Here is a 27,075-nt window from a genome sequence, read left to right on the forward strand (position 1 = left end):
ATCAGCACATTAACTAAAAATCATAAGGACTGAGGATCATTTAATTTAAGGGCAGGTGGCCCCATTTCACGATGGTCTCTGGCCATCTCTCTGCATCACGGCCCAGTGTGATAATTGTTAATAATCAGATCCCGAGACACTGAGAATGGTGTTTGGTACACTCAGTGTGAAAGGCCGTTAAGGTTTTAGAAAGTTTCTTTGTCTGGAAAAGGCTCTCATGCAGACTGTCTCATTCCTTGATGACATCTACCACTGATCCTTAAGCTCAAATCTGGAGGGCTTGCTTATAAAAGAAAACAAAACCAGAAAACAACAACAAAAATAAAGAAAGAGAGAAAAGACAAAAGAGAGGGAATTTCATCAAAGGAGAGGAAAGATCAGTATCGGATTTGAAGGGGGACAAAGAAGAGACAGGAAAAGGGAAAACAGTGGAATGAATCTGACCAAGTTTTCTCATAAGCATGCATGGGTGTGGCACGGTGGGTCCTGCATCAGGCGTGTGCACAGAACGCTAATTAAAAAAAAAAAAAAAAAAAAAAGGTAAACTGTAAATGGATTCAAGAGGGATCAGTGGAGGGGTGGGAAGGGTGGGTGCTGGGAATGGAATTGGAGCAGGTTGTGTTCCCCGCTTTTGTGATCCTGGTGTATATAACTAAGAGGAAGAAGGTTTTCTTTCTTTTTTTTTTTTTTTTAAGTTAAACAAAAACAAAAGCAAAATACAATTGAGATGATTCTCCTCCTGTGCTGGAAGTGCTGCCTAGCCCCTTCCCTGAGACGACACCCTCACGACTCAAAATGTGGACCAGGGACCAAAAAGGCAGCCCACAGGAAGCTCCTGAAAGTTGTAGAATGTCAGAGGCCCTGCAGAGCTGCAGATTCAGAGACTTCATTTTAACCAGATTCCCAGGGTGGGGCTAGGATTTTGAAGAGCTGCCCTCTGTGGTCTGGCTCCTCATTTCCTACAACTCTCCTCTCTCAGCTCCAATCACAGAGATGCCTCTATAGCCCTCCTGCCTTCTCTCTCAGGGCTTTGCCCGGGGGCTCTTTCCCTGCCTGGAGAGCTCTTCTAGAAGCCACTGGCTTGCCAGCTTCAAGCCTTCAAACCTGGAATCTGCAGTGAAGCCACCCAGACCATCTATTTAAGGCACAACCATCCCCAGCCCCATCCTGCATACTTGGGCTTCTCCTCACCACTCTTGCTGTGCTTACCCCAATACTCCACTGACTTCTTTATTTTATTTCATTTTTTAATCATGCATGCTGTTTCCTGTTTCTCTCTGCTAGCCTATGGCATCTTGTGAACAGGAATGTGCCTGTGTTGCTCACTGATTTGTGGTCATGTGGTCGGCAGGCTGGCTCCTGTTACTGGTCCCCACCAAGATTAGTAAAGAAAGTTTAGTAAAGAGCGAGTTGGTGTAGAGTCAGAGATTTAGAGAAGTTGAGACCAATTTGCTATTGGCACAATATCCAAGTGCATGACTGTTTTTCTGGTGATTTATTTTTGTTGTGTCTCATAAAAGTATCAGACTGCAAATTGGAAAATGATTGGGAAAAATGGTCTTTCAAAACAATTTGAGAAGTACTGGCTAAGGACAGTCTCTGGCATTTAGTGAGTATTAATAATTATTTTTTTAATAAATAAATGAATAAATAAAGAGGAGAACATTTATTCCTAAGGAATATTTAATAAATGTTTGTGTAGGAAAATCAGATTAAGTCTGTATACATTCCTGTAGGTCCCATTAAGTAATTTAACTGTTTGGATTAGTGGCAAAGTGATTTGTGTTATGTGTTTCTGGGTGTGTTGTGATTTTCTGTCCATGTGAGCACATGGACCAGTTGGTGACATTTCTTAGATTCTCTTACAAAGGGACAGCTTTGATCCAGACCCACCTTTACAGACTTCACTGTGTGGCTGCTCAAGGGGCAGAGCTTGAGATAGGAGCTTTAGATGGACCCCCTGCCTGTCAGAGCAATGAAGTCTGTCCTTGCTGCAAGTTGGATGCTGTTGGATGCTACTTTTTAAACTGAAAATGTTACAGTATTTTTATTCAGCCAACCACAAAAATATAGGTTGAAAGAGTAAGTCATTTAAGGCAAAGAATATAAAGGTATATTTAAATATGAAGGTATAATTTGTTAAACTGCCTTTTGAAGATATACTCTCATTCCTGCAACTGCTACTATAAACAAAACTGTAAATTTTTTGTTCTTTGATTCATCCTTATTGCTTGCTAAGGATAAGGGAAATTTGATTTATATATAATGCTTTTTCTAGCCAGAACATTCTTCCTTTCTTGCCCTGTCTAAAATATTAGCAGCAAAGTGAAACAACTTAGATTATTTTAATTTGTTTTCCCAGTATGTCGTATCTGTTTGGTGATAACTGAGAGACATTAAGTTTATTCCAGGATTATTAGAAATATCTTTAAGCACTTATCTATGATTTACTCAAGTAGAGTTTTATTTCATTCCCACTTCCACTATATTTCATTATGGTTTTGGATGATGGAGAATTTAATTCAGGAAGCAGAGCAGGGGCTGGGGTATAGCCCAGTGGTGGGGCACAGGCAAATGAGAGGCTGAGTTATGCAGTGAGAATCTTTAAAGGCATAGATATGATCCCAGGGAGTTTAAATCTAGATGCATGAAAATAAGTACAGTCCAAGGCAGGATGAGATAAGTACTATGTGAAAAATCAAAGGGCAGAGGATTGGGAGTCTGGGACCTTGGAGGATGGAGAGGGATGGGAAAGGAACGTAGAGGGGACAGCTTGACAAAAATCACAAAGGAGGGAAACAATACCGGGCATGTTCAGTTTAGACTCTGAACACAGAATGAGAGTCATCAGTGGAAATCAGAGCTAGAAAGGAAGATTGAGACCATAGAGCAGAGAAAGCCTGAATGTCATGTCAAAAGGCTTCTAGTTGGTGCTGGGGTCCTGGAGAGCCATTGAAGAGTATGGAGGAAGGGAGCTTGTAATGAGGGTTGTGCTTTAGAAAAGCTCTTTAGGTTTCTGTGCATAAGTGAGGATGAAGGAGGAAACAAATGGAGGCAGGGAAACCACTTAGGGTGGCATATAAGACTGCAAGGGAAGTGATGGCAATAGTGATAGACACACTAGAAGGTTATTCAGATTAAAAGGGACAGTTTTGAAAGGAAAACACATAAGAGCCATTTACAGCCAAACAGATTTGTAACTCATAGCCAGGCAAGGTGGTGCACTCCTATAATCCAAGCCACTCAGGAGGCTGAGGCAGGAGGATCACAAGTTCAAACCCAGCTTCAGCAACTTATCGAGGCCCTAAGCAACTCAATGAGACCCTGTCTCTAATAAAATTTGACCCTGTCTCTAATAAAATACAACAAAGGGCTGGATGTGGCTCAGTGGTTAAGCACCCCTGGGTTCAATCCCTGGTATCAAAAAACAAAAACAAACTTGTAATTCATATTAAGTTTGATCTGGGGGATATTTTTCCAAAGACTGAAAAAAAATGATTGTGATCCTGAAGTCTTTCTCTTTAATTCAATTAATTCAAATTAATTCTATTAATTCAAAACACAGTATATTTTTTTTACCCCTCTGAACTCTTCCACCACAACCCAGTGCCTTACAACAAATAAGGACATTATTTCTTGACCTGTTCATACTCATAGATTAATTTTGTGATAATATGCACTAACAATAACCACCACAGCAGCAGCCAACATTTGTTGAGCCCTTTTGATGAAGCAGGTACCAGTCTGTGTCCTGCTCTGTACTAGTTCACTTGATCCTGATACAACCCTCCCAGAGAAAACTACTGTTTCCTGTAGTTTCTAAGTACCAGTACTCAGGCAGGAAGCTATTATGTAACTTCACTGATGCTACACAGGAGGGCTGAGATTTGAGTCCAGTGCTGGGTACCAAACCTAGGGTCATGCACACGTGAGGCTCCAGAACCTGTGCCTTTAGCTATCCAACCATACTTTAATTTTTGTTTTATGATGTCAAAATAGAACAAAGACCAGATGTGACAAATAGAAATATACAGAGGGGTGATAGATTTAAGCCAAAATGTGTCAACAATTGCATTAAGTATAAATGGGCTACACACCCCAATTAAAAAGTAGAGATTGTCAATGTGGATAGAGAAAAAATATCAACCAAATTCTTGCATAAGGGATTCTGCTCCACCACACTGTCTTTCCTCTAAATCCTCCTCTTTGTGTTGCCCTGCTCCTACCTCACTGTGGCCTTATTCCTGAACACCATCTGACTATTAGGGTAACATTGCCTTTTATCACTTCCTATAAAAGTTTCTGCTATAATGGACTCATCTTCTCTTGTCTCTCATTGATTTCTATATTTTATCTTCCAGAAGTACTGATTATACTTACCTACAAGCTTAAAACTGACTTCTACTGTGTTCGGTAGCAAGGAATTTAGAAAAGGGATCACATATGTCATTTCTCAAAGGCATGTGACAAGAAGTCTGTCTTCTTGCTGAAAGAATGGTTGTGTAACCCCCAAAGTGCAGAAGTGCTGCCTAAATCCACATCTTTTCCCAAGCTCCAGATTGTGACCCTGAAGGACCTACCTACTCCACTGAAGGCTGTTAATTTCGTTCCTTGAACAAGGTGAAGTTGGGGAAGTTTCCTAATTTGAGATTCTTGCAAGTAAAGGGAAAAGTATGGCCTTAGATATTCATTATCTTCCCTGGAAAATGTAACTGTAGGGTGGCAGGAGGAGGCACTAAACTTCCACCTTTAATAGGGTTTTTGACTTCAGGCTTTACAGCCTCCCAAACCTGAACTTTCTAACAATAGGTCATTAGAAAATCTAATGGAGTCCTGCCTTGTAGAAAGTCCTGCACAAACAACTCACTAAGAATTACACAAACATGCAAATGGTAGGAGAAACATGCAGTTGAAATATCCTTCTTACCAGGTTTCCAAGGTGCTTCACAGAGACTCAGTTCTTGGTGATCTGGGGTAGCACGATGTGTCCAAGAAGTCAGTGCATTAGTCCCAGCCACTGAATTCTTCAGAAAGACCCAGTGAGAGAAACATTATTTTTTATCTTCTGATAAAGCAGCCTTAAGGACCTGGCTTCCATTAAACTAAGGGACCCTTAACCCTGACCATCGTGGGAAGAAGCTAAGTATATTGGTGCTATTTGTAAGCTGCCCCTGTCTTGCATAGAATTGAGTGAAGGTCCCCTCCTAGGGGCAATTAGAAGCAAAGTCTCAATGCTTTTTCTTCATTAATTTAGTGTGTCTTCTGCACAAGTCAACCTAGCCCCCTTCTTAAATTAATTATAGTCCAGAACAGAAAAACAGCTATGTGCTGATTTTCACCTTTACTTAATTTTTATCCTTAAGAAAGAAACAAGAAAACCTATAGGAAGGTATTAATCTACTTAACATTTCTAAGTACATCATCCAAAGGATTTTGTTTTTTTAATCTTACATATGCTCAGCAGAGTTACTGGCAAAAACTGTACATTTTCTTCATTTCATCCTTTCAACATCAAATAGTAGGCAGCAAAAATTGGATCAGACTTCAAAGCCTGCTGTGGGCTCCAAGTCACAGAGAGACGCCTCCATTTCACATATTGAATTCGAGCAGGATATCAAAGTGCTACCAAAGAACCTCGGGTCCTTACTCAGAAAGAGGCTCTACCATCTGTAGAGTGGAGTGCTCAGACAAATCACCTCAGGGAGCAGTGAGCATTTATTCTCAGCAGCGAATTTCCAGGCTTTTGATTCTCTCTTGCCTGTACCTCCCTGTCTCTCTACTGAACCAAAGTTCTTTAGCAGGCTGGGCTTTTGTCTCAAAGACTTCAAAATATCATTAAGAGTTTCATGTTTGGATGGCCCAGCCAAGCAGCCACGAACAGGTCTCCTGCCCATGGACTTGGTCGAGTCTGAAGGAAGGACATGCAGTTATTTCAGAATCAAAATGTCCAGCTACCTTATTCGCAGGTCTTTCGAAGACATCAAACCCATTTGGAGAACTCTGGGCCTGTGAATGCCTGAAGAAATAATAACAACAATAATTTTTAGAAGGTTTGAAAAATGATCATAAAAAAAATAAAGAGGATTGTTTTCCTCCAAAGAGGTATTGAAACATATTCGTTAAGCTTCTATTGTTTCTATGCTGGTCCCTGGTTAAAAGGACAAGGTCAGCTTAAAGAAACACATCCCACTAGCTGTTGCCCCTACACAACACAACACAACACAACACATCCAGCGTCTGCCTGAGGCCCTAAAGCCCAGGAAGCTGCTTTTTTAAAAAGTTGCATGGTTGAATTTGGGTTAATGAGCACTACCAGGCTTTCACAAACTTTACCAAGAAGAAAATCAAGTTAATGATAAGGCTGCACTTTGCATTCAGCACATTCACATTCACTGTTCAAGAATTTAAAAGAATTCTGTAGTCATGTAAGTTTGGGAAATGCCAGGTGGTATAAGTTCACAGGGTTTCCTCACTGTAGGAATAATGTTTTAACAATCACAAATACATTTTTGGATCTCTAAAGTGGAGATGGGGGCTGATGCAGGGTTCCTAAAGTAATCAGACCAAGAAGCTTAAAGTGATGACTTATTGACATCTAGTGAAATTTTAATTTTTCATGGAACAAAGTTTGGGAGAATCAATTGTGCTCCATTACATATATGTGATTATAACACGATTAAAACAGGAGCACTCTGATGGTGCTTTTCAGATGGAACCCAGGAAGAGGGACGCTCTGAACAGGGAAGAGAAGTCTGCTTTCTGACCCTGCCTCAATACCTCTGGTCACACACTGCACACACACACATACACACACACACACACACACACACACACACATACACACACTATCATTATGGGTAAATTCCTTATTCTTTACTGAAACTGACAAATTCATTTAATATATGAGAACTGTCTGTGAATATTACCTTTGAAATGCATCTACTTACAGTGGATTGTAAGTGAGATGCACATTCAAAAAATATCACATCAGTAACTGGGAGGAAGGGACTATAATCATTGAAACATTTGTGTGTGTATTTATCCTCTGACTCCCACAATGAAGTGTGAGCTCCATGAATTCAGGGTATAGAGCCGCTTTATTCTGTTTTCTGTATAGGCACCTACCCCAGTGCTTGGTACATAGTAAGTGTTCAAAAAATATTAGATGAGGTGGGAGGACCCCGAAAATGGATCAGTAAGAATACTCTCAATATTGAAATTCGACTTACTAGCACTTCATAGTTTTAAAAATGCTAATGTATCTAATGAAAGGTTCATAACCATTGAGCTAAACAGTTTAATTGTATCAATTACATAGTTGAAGAAACTGAGGTTCAGAGAGATTAAGGGATTTTTCCCAGGTTTCATGACGAATACCTGGAAGATCTAAGACCATTGACACTTGTTCTGGCTCCAGATCCTCTGCTCTTCCACTGAACCAAGATGCCCTCTTTGCACTCCAGTCTCTGGGCATTGGTCCAAGGGACTCACTCATGGTCAGCCTAGGCAAGTCCTAGTGCCTATGGGACACTTATAAGACAGGAGCATTCTGAGCTCCTGTAGAAGTCCTGGTGAGCTGTGGCGGAAATCTAGGGAAAACATCTTGTCTCTGGAATTACTGCCCAGTTCCCAATTTCTGCCTTTCTTGCCACGACAAAGAAATTTAAATCTCCTAAGAACTCTTCTAACTTGAGTGGCTTTCCAGGACCAAAAGGCCAGTATAGTCACTTTTCAACAATCCACAGGTGGCTGGCTCATCAGTTTGACGCTCTCCCTGTTGAAGCTTTTGGAAGAATTTAAGGCAATTTAATGTAAAGTTCATATGCGTTACTTGGCTTTAAAAAGCAGGGTTGGGGAGAAGGAATACAAATAAATTAGAAAGCACTTGATTAAACAAAGTGAAGCAGATTTCTTTCCTAAGAAAACTTCCAGAAACTTTAATTAGATAATATGCACAAATGTTTCCTAGACATCATTTTAACAGTGGACCTTTCTCCTGTAGAGAACACCGAGGGACCATCAATTCTTAGAGCATACCTTGGGAAATGCTGATTTAAGCATCTGTGGCACCAGGCTCTAGGCAAAACCTGTACACAGAGTTATCCTGTGTGAAGGTGCCGTGACCACAGGGACTGATTCTATTTCCAGCCTCGTTTTTACAGACGAGGAAATTAGGATCAAGAAGTTAATGTCTTGCTTCATATCATAACTGGAGAGCATACAGCATAAGACCTGCTGACTGTGGAAAAGGAGATGCTAGAGGGAAATTACTGATTGGGGCAAGGATTAGCAACTGCTGATAAAATAGATGAATTGTTGATGGGGACCAGGGCACTACCATACAGACTCCTTATTGCAGGTCACAAGAGGAGCAGTGTCCATGGGGGAAATCAGAAGATCACCATTTTAATCCAGTGCTCAGACTTAGTACCACTGATGCCAGGACAACATTGTCTTGGGATGCAAGGCAACACAAAGTATTCAATCTCTCTCTCTCTCTCTCTCTCTCTCTCTCTCTCTCTCTATATATATATATATATATATATATATATATATATATATAATTTTTCCCCCTTTGGACTTGAATCTAATTGAGGCTTTAGGGTGAACACAAAACACAAACCACAAGATAAATGGGACCTCAAGGAAACAGGTACATTAATACAGAAAATGAGTTATTTTATGGGGTAATTGGATGGATCTTAAAAAAAAAAAAAACAAGGACTCTTCTATGATAAGAGATTTAGGGCCATAACAACCTGGTACAATATAACATCCTAGGTTGGTCAATGGTGCAAAGGACATTCTTAGAAAAACTGGGAAAATTTGACTGTGAATTGGTATTAGATGATATTAAGACGTCCTCCCTCTCTATAAAGTGTGACATAGTTTTTGAAATATGTAGGAAATCTTTAAGAAATAGCATTGTCCTGAGCCTCTGTGAGGAATCACATGCTAAATGGCAGAAGCAGTGAATCTGGTTATCAAAGGGAGGAGAATAGGAGGTAGCTGTCGCTCTCTGTATAATTCATTGCACATTTCTAGGGCTCACTGGTGTCTCCAAAGCATAACTAAAGTCTCAAGCAGATTGCCTCCAGGGCTCAGCTGCTCCACGGCAGCCAGTTCACTGAACTGTGCCTTCTAGGGGTGCCGGAAACTCTCGGTCACCATTGGGAACCCTTATGCTAGGCATCTGCCTTGAAAAAATCTGCAAGGAAAACTTGCACCTAATTCCCTCATAAACTATCATCCCCATGTGACGGGTCAAGGGGCAGGGTTCAGGCTGACTCTGAGTGCTGGCCAGCACCTCCCTTCTCCTGCAGCATAGGTCCCCAGGCCAGCTGGCTCTGTCATGCCGTGCTGGCAGCACTGGGTGAAGTCGCTGTGGTCCAGAGACTGGGCCTCAGCTTCACAGGCTCCAAAATTCAATTTGTCAGTTCACTGAGGAAGGATAATTTGGCGGGGAGTTGAGTTATACTAACCAAACTCAGAAGAGCCACGTTTGAAAACCAGAATGCTAGTGTTGGATTTAAAAGGAGCAGTATGATCTGTACCATTCCTGTTCTCTCTCTAGGTGACTGATATACTCTGGAGACCACAGTAGAGTTAGAGCAGAGGAAGGAGGGTGCTCTTTGAGGATGTATCTGATCCCATCAAGCTTGTCTGGTAACTGGTCTGTTCTGGTAACTGGGGGTAGAATCAGTAACTTTTTTCTTAGACAGGAGTGGAGACACACCGCTGTCCTCCAATTCACCGTTTTCTAAGCCTCATGTAAATTACCTTCTTTGTGTACTTTTTATTAATTTTGATTATGTTTCTAAGATTATGTCTTATCTTTTATCAATTACAACTTAGAATGACTTCCAGACAAACCGAGAAAGCCATTAGCACTTCACACTTGAAAGCATATTCTAATTTCAAAACCAGATAGGTTGTAGTAAATTCATCATGGTTTGATTTTTTTCCTTAGTGTCCTGCTGTTTCTAAATTTTGGGAGTATTTCTTGTCATATATTTATGCCTCACTTGGTAGCCCTGGAAGAAAGGCTAATCAGCATGACCAATTAAATTTGTTTCTGCTTCTTCAGTAACTTTGAGCAAATAATCTTTTATACCTAGAGCTCTTAATAAGAGGTCCATTTCTTGCTTCTCTAGAGGTAGCATTCAAACTGTCTTGTAGAAGATGTGCTGAGACCAGAATATTGGAACATAGTAGGGCCCCAAGAACCTTGAGGGGGGCAAGTTTCAGACAAAAAAAAAGCCATCTTATCTTTCCTTATGGAAGTTATTGCCATGAGAGAAATAGTTTTAAGATATACAAGCTCAAAGGTAAATGAAGATGTTCAGGAAACAACATCAGACAGAAGCCTGCCCTTTGTTGAAGAACTTGTGCTGACTCTAGCATTAGCCTTATTTCCAAGTGAACTGGCTACAGGTTGAGCCCTCTTTGGCAACACCAGCATTCCTATTAGTTCTTATGTGAAATTGGAACATTTTAAGGCTGAGAGTACAAATGTGGAGAAGACTAGACCTGAATCCCCCAGCATGTCTCTGATTTGCATCAGCTAGCTGTTACTGCATATTCTCCTTACTGATGTATTTATGTAAGTAGCTTTGAAGACACAGAAGTAGAAGGTATTAAAATGGTTTCAGAAGAACACAAATTTTCGTGTTAAGTTCAAAGGCACCCAAAATGTATGTTAATGAATCATTTATTACAAAACCCAGAAATCTAGCATTTCCATAATGCTTTGTTTCCAATTCACTATCATCACAGCCACAGCGGATGAACATTTTTCAAGCATCCACCAAGTCTCCCAGATGCTTTTGCATGCTGTCTCCTGTCTTGTCCACCTGACCACTGCATTCTTATCCATTGGCTCAAGCTCAACTCTTCTGAAAAGCCTTTCAAGCCCCAGCCTCTATGTTCATCCTCTACCTCTTCCACTCTAGGAAGAGTTGGAGGAAGTCTGCCTCATTCACACAATAGACTGAGCATAAGCACACAGAAAATTTGATTCTGCAATGGATTTTTCTGGTGCTACATTCTGATCAATTAAGTGTCTGCACATCACCTGCTGCAGGTGAGCTTTGTGGAATTTCAATCAAAGGGAAAAGCTTGAGTTTTGTGGCATCAGAGCCCTTATTGCTGTGCTTATTGGTTTTCTTTATTTTTCAGAAGATGAACATGCTCCAAATTCTCAAGTCATCTAAATATTCACCAGTTACTAATCAATGAAAACGTAGTACCATCCTTTCTCTCCAAAATAAGTGTTTAAAATACCTGGCATCAAATTTGCCCCCTTTCTCTTTTTTTTCCCAATTCAAATTATTTTTTATAAAAATAATATATATTCACTACATAGGTCAGGAATAACTTCCACACCCAGATATAATTAGTTATCTTGATGTATGTCTTTTCAGACATTTCTCTGTGCACAAATTATTTTTACTTTCTTTTTGTGGTACTGGGAGTTGAACCCAGAACCTTGCACATGCTAGGCAAGCATACTATGCTGCACTATAATCCCCAGTCCTTTTTAATTTTTTGTTTTGAGGCAGGGTCTTGCTCATCTGATAAGACTGGCCTCAAACTTGTAATTCTCCTGCCTTAGCATCTAGAGTCACTGGGATTACAGGCATGCACCACAGTGCCCAGATATAACGTACGTTTAAAAAATAATGGCCCATGACATGTTTACCATTTTAACCTTCCCTTATATGAGGATCTTTTCATATATGCAAGTGAGTGTGTAATACATACATATACAAGTGTATATGTATATTATCATATTTATGGCCATATAGTATTTCACTGAGTGATTAGTGTGATTTCAATAATCACTTATTTTTTAATATTTAAATTGTTTCCAATTTTTTCACACTATAAATAAGAGATCCTTAAATATTCAGTGCATATCATTATGGATACTTATCTAGTTATTTCCATAATGCATCTCATGGGGGTAAGGCTGTTAGGTCAAGAAGGAGGAAAATCTTTTTCCTATTTTAAAGTTTTTAAATTATATCATTAAATTCTCCTCTAAACTGTACAAAAAGGAATAGTCATAGCCACAAACATATAAAAAGATCTATTTCCTAAAATATACACTGGGTATTATCAATCTTTTAAATCTTTGGCCAAAAAAACTGTAGGGTTTCATTTTTTTTTTTTTTAATTGGCATCTCTTGATTTCTAAAGAGGGCCAACATTATTCCTGAGCTGTAATGTATGGTATGAAGGAAATACAAAGAACACAGGAGAAGAAAAACCAACAAGAGTGCAAAAGAAGTTCACCATTATTGCAGAAAAAGGGGAAATAAACAAGAGCAGGCATCACAGCTTTAATGTTTTTCCTTGTTAGTTTTAGATACTTGGTAACCTTTATAACAATTTTGAATGCAGATCCCATGTCCCACCCCAATCAGTATCGTGGCTAAATGAGTTGCATATGCGAGTTATACTTAAATATGTGGATATATATTTCCTCTAAAACACACAATTATTTTAAGTTTTAGAACATGGCTCAAGGTCAAATTCATCAGAAGGGCTCAAAAAGGCTGATAAATGTTTCATAAGGCCATTGCTCTAAGTTAGTACTAGATTTATGTACTTATGTTAATTTCCCAAATCCCACGGAGCCCTTTAAATTTGATCATATTTGTTTGCCTCATTGCTTTTCCCCAACCGAGAGCCCAGTCTTAATTTGCCAGGTCTTGCATTTTCATTTCACTTCATTTTCCCCCTCCCTCACTGCTTTACCGCAGGCAGCCGTCACTGGGAAAGTCTGAGGAGCAGAAGGCTTTTTCTCATTCTGCTGAGAATGCTTGCCATATTATTAGAAAAAGGGACACTCCACTGAGAGCCACTTACGAAGCTTCCTTCAGCTCTTTGTCAGTAACCTGGAGAGCTGATAGAAAGTCTGGCCTCAGGCCCAGGATGGGATGAAAGAAGCAGCAATGACAAAGGACACAGTGGCATCTTGGCTTCAGTGGAATTGGGTGGAGTGTCCCTGGGGGCAGCAGTGGAGACAGCTTCCTTAGTGCCAAGCACTGAGCTGAGGACACGGCCAGATCAACCCATTTAATCTCACTCAGTATGCTAGGTCCGAGTGGCTCCATTTCATAGACCAGGAAGCAGAAGCTTGGGCTGTTTGAGTAGCCCTGGCAGGTCACACCCAGATCCAACCCAATCTGACTGACACTGGGCTGTGCTCTCACCTCCAGAGCCATTTGCCACCAACTCTTCCAGTTAATCACACAATCAGAGCTGGGATCTTAATGTATGACACCTGGGGTGACAAATATTTAGCTCTAGAAAATTTGCAGGAGGAAGACTGAATGAAGTCCTACTACATCTCAAGGAACTCTAGATCCCTGCTGATCTGTGGCTACCTTGTGTCTACGGATCAATTCGGAGATACACACACTGCAACACACACCAGGTTCTAATTTAGTGGCAAGATTTCTTAAAATTCTGAATGATTATAAGAACAATGTGTATGAAATGTGCAATCCAAGTTCCCCCATAGCCTCCCAAATATCATTCATTCTTCCCACAACTTTAAATTTGTCTCCTCCTGTTAGAGGCATCAGCGATAGAGCAGTGAACAAGGAGACTGAGAGTCTTCTGCTGGGGAACTACACTCTAGTGGCCCACAATAATTGAAACAAATAAGTTAAAATTTAGCATATTAAATAGAGGAAGTGACAAAGAAGAAAGTTAAAGCAGAGAAAGCTGATTAAAAAAAGTGTCCAAAGCAGGATCTAAAAAGTTTTAGATTAAGGGGCCATAGAAAGTGATATCTTGCCTTACTAAATCAATAGAAATTGATATTTTTGAATGTGTTTTCAAAAGTTCCTAAAGGTCAAAACGAGCAGTTATGACAGGTAGAGGTCAGAGGAGCACTGTAAACGCTTTGTAAAATGTTGAAAGATGCTATCAACATACATATTTATGTTATGTTAGTTCCAAAGAACTTGGGCTAGAGTTGTCAGATAAAACACAGGATGCTTAGTAACATTTGAATTTCAGATAAACAACAAATAATTCTTCTGTACAAGAATTTTCAGCTAAGTACCATGGCACATGCCTATAATGCTAGCAACTATGGAGGCTGAAGCAAGAGGATCATGAGTTCAAAGCCAGCCTCAGCAACTTAGGGAAGCCCTAAGCAACTCAGCAAAACCCTGTCTCTAAATAAAATATAAAAAATGTCTGGGGCTGGGGGCTGGGGTTGTGGCTCAGTGGTAAAGCATATACCTTGAACGTGTGAAGCACTGAGTTTGATCCTCAGCACCACATAAATATAAATAAAGGTATTGTGTCTACCTACGACTAAAAAAAATATTTTTAAAAAAAGGGTTGGGGATGTAGCTCAGTGGTTAAGTGCCTCTGGGTTCAATTCCTGGTACCAAAATAAATAAAATAGAAAATAAAAAAAAAAGAATTTTCAAATATTTCACAGGATACACATGAAAAATATTATTTGTTGTTCATATAAAATTCAAATCTAAGTGGGTATCTTGCATTTTTACTTACCAACTAGGATAACTCTAACTTGGGCAAATCAATACCTCTACTTCTGAGCTAGTAGAAAAGGATTACATTTGTTCTTTCAGATGGAACAAAATAAAAATTGGATTCTAAAAGGATTAAATCAAGAGATGTAAATGGGTCAGGGTTAGAAATAAAATAAAAACTTAACAAAAGTATGAGACTTTTTAAGACTTTGCACTTCCAAAAGACAAATCCCTAAACATGGAGACTTTAGAAGACAGTGACGAGGTATCCAAGTGGCTTCCTTTCTATAATTTCTGTTTTTCTCTTTGGTTGGGCTTTTTTTTTTTTTTTTGAGCCAGGATCTCACTATATTGCCCAGGTTGGCTTCAAACTCCTCAAGTGATCCTCATGCTTTAGGCTCCTGAGTAGCTGGGACCACAGGGTCATGCCACTGTGCCCAACCTGGGAGGGCTCTTAAGGTAACTTGTGGGTCAAGCCAAGGGCTCTTAAGGTAACTTGTGGGTCAAGTTATAGTTTTAACACTCAGCTTAAGACTGAATCAGACCATGGCATAGACTATGGAGCTAAGAAGACTTCAGAGACCATTTACTAGATCTTTGTCTTGCTATAACTGGCGAGACTGAGGCCCAGAGGGGTCATGTGGCTTGTCTGAATGAGCCAGAGAAAGATGAATCTAACATCCACCTTCCTTGGGTGATGATCTTTTAAAAAACCACACCCCCAAAAGATAGCATCGAACCTAGTTTTCCTCCTTTAATTCTGCAAGCTGTGCTCAGTTTGGGGAAAGGAAAGTGAAGAGATGCTAAAATGAAGTGTATCATGTTCGTGGCCTTCAATGATATGGCCTTCAATGACAGGGCCCAAAAACAGGAGAGGAAGGGGTGTGAGAGCACAGAGGGATGTTTCAGGGAATTTATAAACATGAAAAGCCTAGACAAGGTTGTGTGCAATGGCTGGTGACTACTCAGCAATGTCACAGCAGAGAAACTTTAGGACAGTCACCAAGTAGGGCAAAGATGATGTGGATAGATCCTCAGGTGTGTATGGAAAGGGATCAGGAATCTAAAGAGAAAGTGGCAGCTGGATTGTCCTGTGCCAGGGACAGCATGTGGGACGGACTTTATATTTTTGTTGTAATTTTTACTTTGATTTAATTCATATTTATAGATAAGATGCAAGAAGAGTCTAAGAAATTCTGTTTATTTCTCCGCAGACTCTCTCTTAACATTTTACATATATGCTTTGTCCTCTCTCTTTCTCTAGGTACTGACCTACATAAGTATGCATCTATGCACACAAACACACATTTTTCCCCCCTCTGGACCATTTGAGAGTTATTGCAAACCTGATACACCTTTACCTCTAAGTACTTCAGGATCTGTTTCTTAAATGGAAGGGCATTTTTGTTCATGACCAAAGTATAATGATCAAAATCAAGAATTAATAGTATTAGTGTAAATATTTTCCAGTTTAAAGACTGTATCTGATTCTGCCTAATGTTTCAGTGATGCCTTCTGTAGCAGAAGAAACCCTGGATCACACATTGCATTCAGCTGTCATTGCTATCATGTTCCTTGGCTCTCCACTGTTTCACTTTAAAGCCTACAGGCCAGTCATTTTGCAAAAGACCCCTCCTTTTGGGTTTGTCTGCTGTTTCCTCAGGTTAATTTCAGGATATGCACATTTGGCAGGAAATGCACAGAAGCAAGGTTGCTTTCTTCCCGGTGCCTCACCTCAGGAGGCATGTCCTGCCTGCCCGCTCAGAGACTGGTAATGCTGATGGTCATCACTTGGTTAAGGTGGCTTCTGCAGGTTCCTCCATGCTTTCCATAATTAATAAGTTTCCTATGGGTATTTACTCTGAGACTGTGAAAATAACTTCTTAGGTGGACATGGTGGCTCATGCCTGTAATCGCACCAGCATGGGAGGATGAGGCAGGAGGATCGAGAGTTTCAACCCGGCCTCAGCAACTTACTGAGGCCCTAAGCAATTCAGTGAGATCCTGTCTCTAAATAAATACAAAAAAAAAAAAAAAGAAAAGGGCTGGGGATGTGGCACGGTGGTTATGTGCCCCTGGGTTCAATCCTCAGTACCAAAAAATAAAGAAAGAAAAGAACTTCTTAATTCTTAAATTTTTTACTATTATTCTTGCCTGAAACAATTATTAGTGGATTACATGTGGATAGATGCTCAGGTGTGTATGGAAAGTGATCAGGTGATTTATCTGTTTCCATCATTTCATCTACATTTAATATTAACATATTAATATTAAATTAACACTTTAATTTCAAGAAAGATCTTCCTTTCTTTCCTCCTTCATTCCTCCCTCTCTTCCTCGATCCCTTCTTTCCTACCATTAATGTGGACTCATGAATTCTTAGGTTAGTCAATGAATTGTATTTTGTCATCATTATTTACTTTGATACTCAAATTGTTCTCAAATTGGCACTGACTTAATTTTAAAAGGCTGGAAATATTGTACTCCAGAAAAGCACTTGAGAAAAATACACAATGGTAAGGATTATAAAAAGAAAAGTAGGTGTCTCTGAGATAACAATAACTGCTCTTATTACTGCTATTCATGGGTGTTTTTAATGTGTCTGATGAGATGCTATGTACTCTGCTATCTCATTTAACCTTCAGGACTTGGTGAGGAAGATATTATGCCATTTGATCTTTTATTTAATCATGAAGAAAACTGAGGCCCTGAGAAAAAGACTGGGTTCAGGAAGTTCTTACCCTTACTAATAGCTAGTCTAAGTGGCCTCCAGGACCCCTGCTCTCAACTGTGAGAAGAACAGGAAAGAACAAGGCTTGCTGGGTATGGTAGCACACTCCTGTAATTCCAGCTATTCAGGAGGCTGAAGCAGGAGGATCTCAAGTTCAAGGCCAGTCTGGAAAATTTAGCAAGATCTTATGTCAAAACAAAAAATAAAAAAATCTGGGGGATAGAGCTCAGTGGTAGAGCATCCCTGGGTTCAATACCTAGTACCATAAAACAAAAACAGAACAAATAAAAAAACAACAAAACACCACGGCTTTGGAAATAGGGCTGCACTGTTCCTGAGAATAGCTGGCCATTTTTCCCAATCTGAACTTTTTTGCATTCTTACAAATGCAGCATTTGGAAGGTGACCTGCAAGCTTGTCATCACTCCAGAGATGTCCCTAACCTGCTTCGTGGAAACGGTCCAGCCCTTCCCAAAATCCAGTGAGGAAAGCCCAGACCAAGAGATCATCTGTGTCAGTGTCCGCAGACAGATCCAGAAAGGCATGACATGGTCACATCACCCAGGGAGCATTCTTGACTCAGGGTCAGGACACATGAAAGCCACATTTGTGTAGCCATGGTGGTGGTAGGAAAGGGGACACTAAGAAAAGAACAGAGCAAGAACTCTGAAGAAACTCCATCCACTCAATTCTTGAGAGCCCAGGTGAAGACAGGGCTATAGCTCCCACTGTCCTCCCTGAGGCTAACAGACTAGAACCTTCCTCCAGCAAGAGCACCACCCGCACCATCACTGCACCTTAATACCAAATTTCAGCTTCTCCAAAAATGAGTTTAGGTGGAAGAGGATGCTTCATGCTGATGAAAATAATTTAAACAAGTGCCCTGCCTTAGAGGAAAAAGCTCAGTTGGATCTGCTAAGAACATCCTTACCCTCCCAGGAGGAACAAACTAAAAATAAAAGACAACAAGGTGCTTCCTGTCAGTTGGTAAATCCAATAAGCAAAAAGGATGCCTCCGCCTGGCGCTGGGTAGTTAACGCCAGACTGACTCCCTCCACGAGAGTGGCCATGTGGTTCCCAGAGCCAACAGCTGCCAGGCAGAGCCCTTCAGATTAACCCATAGGTGGTGTTGAGCCACTTCCCATTAAGATATTTGCAAAGCAAACAAAAATGATAGCCCCACTCTGAGTCCTGGGAGCCTGCCAGGAGCGCTGGCTGTTCTTGTTGACACAAAGGGCTCTCTGGGGAGGGCCCTGGAGTGGAGCACGGAAGGCCACTCCTGCCTGTGTCTCCAGACTGTGTTGATCTTGGGCCACTAAATCTTGGTATCAGGGAGTGTTTATTATCTAATTTCCCAATCCCAGCAGTCGTGAGAGCTCTGTTTGGCCAGAGTTCTCTATTGCTCTGTCTTCCCAACCTCTATCACTCAGATGAAAGGAACAAATCCACTCCTCCCCCTGTTTTGTCTACTGATCAAGGAGACGAGTCTGAGAAGTTACTGTGATGCACACACAGAGACGGTGACATTGCTGCTGTTAACAGCTTTGATAGCAAACACTTGCTCGGGTTCCTCCTTAATTTAAAGTGACTAAGGCAATGCTAATAGAAAATATATTGGTGTATTTGTATCCTACAGGTAGGAGTCAGCTGCTATTTAATTCACAAAACAGACCTGGTAATAAAGTATTGATATTCTTTTCTTCTAATCCAAAAAAGAAAATGAAATAAAGTTAGTAAGATTGTGGGAATGTATGAAGTCAATCTTTTTTCAACCTATAAGGTTATCCTATAGATATATTGAAGTGTTGAACACTCTTATATAAAATTCATATTTACACAAGGGAAAAATACTGTTTCCTGTAATACTGTCCACTTGAATATGTTTTCTTTTCTTGAACTCTTCAAAATAGACTGACTCAATATGCAATGGTATTTGGGGCAGAAATTTATTCTGAGCCTGAAGACTATAAAGGTCTTGACGAAGACAGATAAATCAGACATCAGTAATGTGCTACCTTTCTAGAATTTCCTATACTTATGAAATGCGTAATGGAGGAACATGACAAGAGATGGAGAAATGGTCCAAGAACTCAACAGATTTTGTCATTACTTTAAATTTGCCTTTTAAATTATAGACCAGAATTTTAGAGATATAAAGAATTAATTATGTACGGAGAGAGAGAAGGAGAGGAGAGAGAAGAAGAAAGGAAGAGAAGAGGGCTAAAGAGAGATTGAGATTTCTTTAGAAAATGTAGAGGTTTTTTTTTACCTTAAAATGATTTTTTTTATAAGAAAGAAGAGAGCCATCTGACATCTCAAACAAAATGAAAGAGCATTTTTTTTGAATCTTCAAAACATCTTTCAGTTTTAGATGCTGTTCATCTACATAAAATTAAATGTGGCTATGTAAATGGGTACATATTTTACAAAGAAAGTGAATCTAATCCTGCAGGTCAACTTTGCTGAGCAGCTCTGCCAATAGTAAAGGTGTTTGGTGATAGATTAACATAACCAGGTCTTGGAGGGATGGTGCTGTGACTTCAGCTTTATAACATGTGTTGGAAAATCTAAAATTGTTTCTTGTGCTAACAGATCATCTTTGTCTTAGGCACCAGGCAAAAACACTGTCCTGAAGTGTGGATCTCATGGGGAAATAGGGGATCAGAAAACCCAAATCAAACATGCAGTCCAACATCATCTCTGCTGAAGTTCACTGCGTCCTACTTCCTAGCAACTGACCCTTAACTGAAATACTATCGGTAGACACTACTGGCCAATAACTGAATTTTCTAAAGGAGACAATCAAGCATCTTCCCAAGTATGAGATTTATTTTTTATAAAGGATTAGATCTGTGATGGGAAAATGACAGTGTCAACGCATCTCCCTCCCTTTGCTTACCTCATTAGTTATCCCTTGCTTTCTGAGAAAGTCAGCAGCTTCCTAACTTTATGGAAAATTAGCATGCTCAAATCAAACCCAAGAAAAATAGAAAGCATTTCATTGGACAGAAATGAAAATTCAAGAGTCACAAGGACAGTATTCACTCATCAACTATTTTGTATTATAATGGCCAAAGATTCTAGATTCTAGGCTCTGTGGGTGATACAAAAATGAGTACCAGTTTTAGCCCTCAAATTTATTATCCCAACAGCTAACCTTTTTGTTCACTTAACTACATGTTAGGTAGTCTTCATTTTTTTTTTATGGTTTATTCTCACTATTGCCATATCAAGTAGTTACCATTATTAGAAACATACTTGCCTCAGATCATTGAGCGGGTTGGACAGAGACCTGAGCCTAGAACAGAGAAAGTCTGGCTCCAGAGTCTGTAGACTGTAGACTGGATGCTGCCCTTGCACACAGAGATCGCAGGATTCAAACCCAGATGCTGGCAGGCCCAGGCCCATGATTTAAGCGGGTGAGCCAGCAGGGATCTTTGGAAGATAACTCCTACTTAGTCTAGGTCATGGCTACCAGATACTGCAATTTTTCAAGAGCTACCAGAATTTCAATTGTCATGTGGAATCTTTTTATTTTAATTAATTAAAAAAAAACAATCAAGAAATGTTAAAAAAAAATAGTGTACAGGCCAAACAGAATTTGTCTGCAGACCATATTATACCAAAAAATAATAATTTTTTAATCTTTTGATCTATAGAAGATATCTAAAACATTTCATGCAGTTCTTAGGGTCTCCCATATCCTGGCTCCCATCTGCTTTATCCTGCCTCACTTCTTTCCCCCTTAGCCTTCCTCTCCCTGGGCAGCTCCCGCTCCACCGACTGGTCCTGTACATCTCACTGCAGGGTGCAGCTCAGTCTGGGATGCGCTCCTCCTGCCATCGGCTGCCTCAGGGCTCTACGGGAGACACCACAGGAGTGGGACTTGGAAGGGTGGGTAGAATATCAGCAGGTAAAGAAAGGACTGGTCAGGGAATTTTATCCAGAAGGAACAGAAGGAAGAGATATATAGAAATTGGAAAACAAAAGACATGTTGAAAACCACCAAACAGCTTCAAGTACTTGAAAAGAGAACTCTGGTCCTTAGAATCTGGTACTATAAAGAGATTGCTGACATTCTTGACACACACAAATCTTCCAAAAGGGTCCTTTGCATAAGGATCACTGATGATTTAAGGTTTGTTGAAATAGTTCAGATAAATATTTATGTACAGCCATAAGCAAATCCACAAGGAAAACTGTAACTCAAAACAGATTTTTCCTTGAAGCTCCTTTTAACTGGTGATAAGGTTTCTGGCTTCAAAAAGGTCTTGAAAATAAATGTGACCAATTAATAGTCTAAAAATCTAGGAAGTCTAAGAAGTCTCTAACAACCAACTGAGCTCTGAAGGTGGTCCTCTGAGGGTAGCTAGTGGCACCCTGGAGACGTTGGTAAGGGCGAGTCTGGGACCCAAAGCCCACCTCAGATTTACCCAAGATAAGAGCCAGAAACACAAGGGAAAATTCAGCTCTCATGTTAAAGCAGAGACTGAACATTATTCAGCATTTCTAAGTTTTCAAAAGTACTTATTTTAGTGTACATTTCTAGACCTAAACTAGAGAGGTCTGGACCTTTACTATGAATTTAGATTTTTAGGAACTTTTTATTTTATTTTATTTGTTCTAATTAGTCATACATGACAGTAGAATTCATTTTGCCACATCATACATAAATGGAGTATAACTTCTCATTCTTCTAGTTGTACATGATGGAGAGTTATACTGGTCCCGTAATCATATATACATATAGGGTAATAATGTCTGATTCATTTTACTATCCTTCCTAACCCAACACCCCGTCTGCTTCTTTTACTCCCCTCTGTCTAATCCAAAGTACCTCTATTTTTCTCTCGTCCCCCACCTTTCTTGTGAATTAGCATCTGCATAACAGAGAAAACGTTCAGCCTTTGGTTCCTTGGGATTGGCTTATTTCGCTTAGCATGGTATTCTCCAGTTCCATCCATTTATCAGCAAATGCCATAATTTCATTCATCTTTATGGCTGAGTAATATTGTGTATATATACCACATTTTCTTTATCCATTCATCTGTTGAAAGGCACCTAGGTTGGTTTATAGGAAACTTTTAGATACCACTACCCATGACTAACATTACTACTACTTTTATTACCATTTTATACTTTGGATATTAGGTGTCCCCAAAAAGCTCCTGTGTTAATGCAGGAAGTGAAATGTTATATTATGAGAGCTGTAACCTAAGCAATAGATTAATTCATATGACAGAGTAATAATTTGAAGAGACTAAACATAGGCAGGTGGAGAATGGCTGGAGGAAATGTGCACTGGGGACATGCCTTTGTAGATTATGTCTTGTCCCCTGGATCCTCCCCCGGCCCATCCCGCCCCATATCCTGGCCACCATAGGTGAGCAGCTGTCCTCTGCCTGACCTTCCGCCATGATGTTCTGCCTCACCTCAGGCTCAGAGCAATAGATATGAGACCTCTGAAATGGTAAGCCAAAATGACCTTCTCCTCCTCTAAGTTGTTCTTGCCAGGTATTTTAATCACAGTAAAGCAAAGCTGACTGATGCACACCATGACAACAACTCCCCATTGTCTCTCATTGAGCACTTATTATATGTTGGGAACTGTACTAGCTCATTGGTATAGATTATCTCCAATCATCCCAATTATTCCCCTTTTGCAGTCTAGGATACTAGGGTTCAGCAGAGGAAGGAACTTGCCCAATATCTCAATCTGTAAGCAGTTGAACTAAGATTCAAACCCAGGTCTGTCTCCAAAGTCCATCCCTTTTCCACCCCAGTGAGATAACACACGGAGTGTCTACCATCTCCTAAGCACCTGGCCTGCAGTCTCAGCTCCTCAGGAGACAGGAGGACCACAGGTTTAAAGATAGCCTGGGCAACTTAGTGAGACCCTGCCTCAAAAGAAAATAAAAAGGTCTGGGGATGTAGCTCAGTAGTAGAGTACTTCCTAGCAAACATGAAGCCCTGGATTCGATCCCCAGGACCACAAAGTAGGGAGTTTTTCTGGAGGATTTGGCAGTGCCTCTCCATAGAGTGTCTGTCGAGATACGTGGCAATCTGTACTTCACAGCCCACATGAAAATCTGGCCCACAGTCGGCCCTGCTGACTGGGAGATTGTTTCTCTGGCTCATCAATTCTGAGGTTAGCCCAATTGGCTCCAAGCCCCACAGCCACAAGGGTGACACACAGGAGAAATATGTGCTCACTTTCCCCTCTTGTGAGGTGCCAGCTCTCCTCAAGTCATGCATGAGTCATGCATGTCCCCATCCCTCTGAGGCTGAACCCTCACTGACCAAGCCCCTAGGAAGTAGCTTCTCTGGGGATGGGTTATAAACTGCTGTGTGAAAACAGCTACACCAGGATTATCAATCTCTTGCCTCCTTCGTATGGGCTCCTTTTACAACAACAGGTTGGCAGTGCTAAAGAATGTCACATAAAAAGCCTGGCGAGAGCTTTGCCATATGCAGGCCAAATTAAATTAAGGGGCCTAATCCTCACCATTGTACTTATCAGCATTAAAATGGAGGATTACCATCATGGAAGCAAAGCCCCACAACACAAAAAGACTATTTCCATGCCGTCACCCACTGTACATGGTCACAGGCTCACGTAGGAAGTGAAGCAGGGACCAGTCACCCCAACAACTGCCTTCTGCTTTCATCCTGAGGCTGGCGTTTCCCCCCAGCCAAGTGACCCCACTTCATCACACACAGATGGGAGCAGCTTTCCTATGAGGCTGTAGGCTTTCTCCCAAGGACTGGATGCTGGACTGTCCTCCATCAATCACAGCGAGACAATTTTATGCCAATGGGGGCACATTTCTTAGCTGATTATGACTTAAGATTTAAGTTATGATGGGGACCACACGGATGGAGCAGAAACAGGCCTGCACCAACCATGTGGAGCCTACAGAAGCAGCAGAATGTCCCAGTTAAAAGCGTGGGTGCTGGAGCAGAAGGCCTGTACCCATATCCTAACTCTTGTCGCTTTACTACATGACATTAGAAAGTTACTTGTAATCTCTGAATGTCAGTAATTATAGAATGGGCTCATCTCCCACAGAGGAGATACTTTAATGCACATAAGATGCTTAGCACAGGGCCCAGGAAGTTGTTAATGGACACCAAGTGTTAGCTCCTGTTATTATTGTTGGAGAGGGAAGATCTGGATTCAAACCCCAGACCTGCCATTTATCTCTGCGTGATACTGTATGATCCCGGGAGGTACAGACTAGCTGATCAGGAGGCAGCACTTGGGAAACCTGACACATCCAACCCAGCACTACCCCATTTCCTTCCTTACTTCCTTTTGTTGCATCCTGAATGTTGAATGAACCTAAGGCCACACACATTCTGTTGCTGGGCACCTGGGAGCTACTTAGCCTCCTCAAGTTCAGTTTCCACATCTATAACATGGAGTGGGTAATGCTAACCCAAAGACTGGTGTAGGAATTATGTGAGGTAACATGCAAAAAGACCTGGTCTAGCGATAAAGGTTGGGTGAATCCAAATTTTGGCCTCAGCACTCCCCTGTTCCTATTCTCAGCAGTCCTCGTCATATCTGGGTCTGCCTGGCTGAGCCTTCCTCTGATTTCCCTTCCCTCCATCTTACCCTGGTACCTGTCCAGCCCCGTCACTGTCCCCTCAGGACTTTGACAACACATATCATTCTTTGCTTCTCTAATCCCTTTCCTCTTTGCCTACTCTCTCCTGTAGACACTGAAAATGCCAATACTCTCTTTCCTGGCCTCCACTGCAGCTCCCTGTAGGGCCACCATTGCAAATTCTGGCTAGTGACATGCAATAGAGTCTCCTGGGGGACTTGTAGAAAAGTCCAGAAAGAGGCTCCTGAGGAGAGAGCCTCTTTCCCATTCAGCTTTTCCTCCCCTTGTCAGACACTGACATGTGAGAAAGTCATGCTTAGTGTTGGTTCAGTCACCTTGTGGACGGAAGTAGGGGCACTGCTGACATGCAGAGAGCAGCAAAACAGAGATGCAAGGGGCATGAGTCCTAGACGACATCCCTGAGTGGCCAAGCAAGCCAGCCCCAGAACTTCTGTCTTCAGAGATCATGTCCTTAAATCTTTGGTTGGAGGTGTGTTACTTGCCACCGAGGACGTCATCATTAGGATAAGTCAGCTGTCTTATCCTACCTACCCTCTGAGCCCTCTATCCTGGCCTAAGAATTCCTTCCTATTAACTCTCATGTTGATCCACAGAACACTGAGTTAGTGATCAAACAGAGGGGACCCCGCCCCTGGGGTGGGGATGCCATAACACCCTATTAGATGAACTATTCAGGACCTTCTTGTCACTGCCACCACCCTTGTATTGAGCAAGGAGAACATTTTCCTAATAAATAAGGAATGGCCTTGGAAGTCAATTCCATAAACTTACTGAGGACCTACAGTGTATACTGATATCTGATATAAGAAAGAATAAAATTCAATCATTGCCCTTGAAAAGTTAAATTTTTGTCACATGATTAATCACAATGCTGGACAAAATATGAACAGCGCCAGAGAGAGAGACAAACCAAAGTGTTCTGAACCCGGTCTTTGAACTGCCGCCACTCACAATGACGTAAGGAACTCATGCCCAGTATAAATCAATTCATCACTAAGTTTATTGTTTAGTTGAGCTGATATTTTTTATAGCAAAGGTTTGTTGGTGGAGAGGCAGTGGATTGATTTAACTTGGCACAAGTTCAGCCAAAGGCTGGCTATAGTTCAAGGAGTATTAAAGAGAAGTAAGGTCTTCATGGAAGAAAAAGGGACATGACAATGTACTTGGATGAGAAGGTAAGAGTTGAACAGAAAAGAATGGGCAGAGAGAAATGAAGCAGGTGCGTTGATAGAACAGTAAGTCTGATTCCAGTTAGCCCTAGAGTGGTTGTGAGGAGAAATTGGAGGTGAGCCCAGAGGATGAATTGGAGTCGGAAGTGAGAGGTGTGGCACCACAGACTGGGAAGTCTGAATCTCTTTTGGTCTAAAATGGGAAGCCATTAAAGTTCTTTGAACAAATCAGAATATGTTGTAGGACAATTGATCAGATGTCAGAAATGAAAGTTTGTCCATAAAGAGGGAAGAATGAGAGGTAATAGCAGACCTGAACCAGGGAAGGATACTTAGAAAATGTTGGAGGTGGGGTAAAGTAAGAGGTAGGGATCAAAAAGAACAGTGTCAAGTTTCAAGGCCAGATCACAAGACAGTGTTTTTGCCTCTCATAGAAGTGGGAAGGTCTGGAGGAGTAGGTGCTTTTGTGGGGGCTTTCTACTGAGGCGTGGTGTGCAGGAATTACGAATACACGTCTGGGCTGGGGTTGTGGCTCAGTGGGAGAGCACTTGCCTAGCACATGTGAGGCATGGGGTTTGATCCCCAGCACCACATAAAAATAAAATAAAGGTATGTGTCCATCTACAACTAAAAATAAAAAAGAATACATGTCTGGCAGGAGTGGGGTGTGGCACTGTGGAGGTGAGAATAGAGATCTGGGACTCAAACTCACATAGCTGAGACCTGATACCACAATATACCATCAAGAGATGACATCCCTCAGGTGAGAAGTAGAGAAACAGGAGAGCTCAGGACCTGGAGAATTGCCTGCCTTCTGATGGTAGGTAGAAGAAGGAGGATGGAGCCAGAGAAAGCAGAGACTGAGGATGTCTCTGAGGAAGAACCTGAAGAATACGATACTGCAGACTCACGTGGAAGAGGACAATTCAAGGCAAATCTGGCTCACGCAGCTAAATGCTGCAAAGGGTTAGTGAAGATGAGGCTCTAGCAACTGGGAGCAGAGCTTCCCGAGGCCGGTTTCA

At 41.1% G+C, this 27,075-nt stretch overlaps 1 protein-coding gene across 1 annotated transcript in view; it reads right to left on the reverse strand.

Annotated features, from left to right (window-relative positions):
* Myo3b (myosin IIIB) overlaps window positions 1–27,075 on the reverse strand; it is a 408,160-nt gene that overhangs the window by 111,966 nt on the left and 269,119 nt on the right. The window contains exons 30-31 of the mRNA XM_077110313.1: window positions 5,956–6,016; window positions 4,928–5,024 (exon numbers count right to left, since the gene is read on the reverse strand). Coding sequence (XP_076966428.1) covers window positions 4,928–5,024; window positions 5,956–6,016 — 158 coding nt within the window. The remainder of the gene's footprint in view (window positions 1–4,927; window positions 5,025–5,955; window positions 6,017–27,075) is intronic.

The sequence above is a fragment of the Callospermophilus lateralis genome, chromosome 9 (assembly GCF_048772815.1).
Source record: "Callospermophilus lateralis isolate mCalLat2 chromosome 9, mCalLat2.hap1, whole genome shotgun sequence".
Lineage (NCBI taxonomy): Eukaryota > Metazoa > Chordata > Mammalia > Rodentia > Sciuridae > Callospermophilus > Callospermophilus lateralis.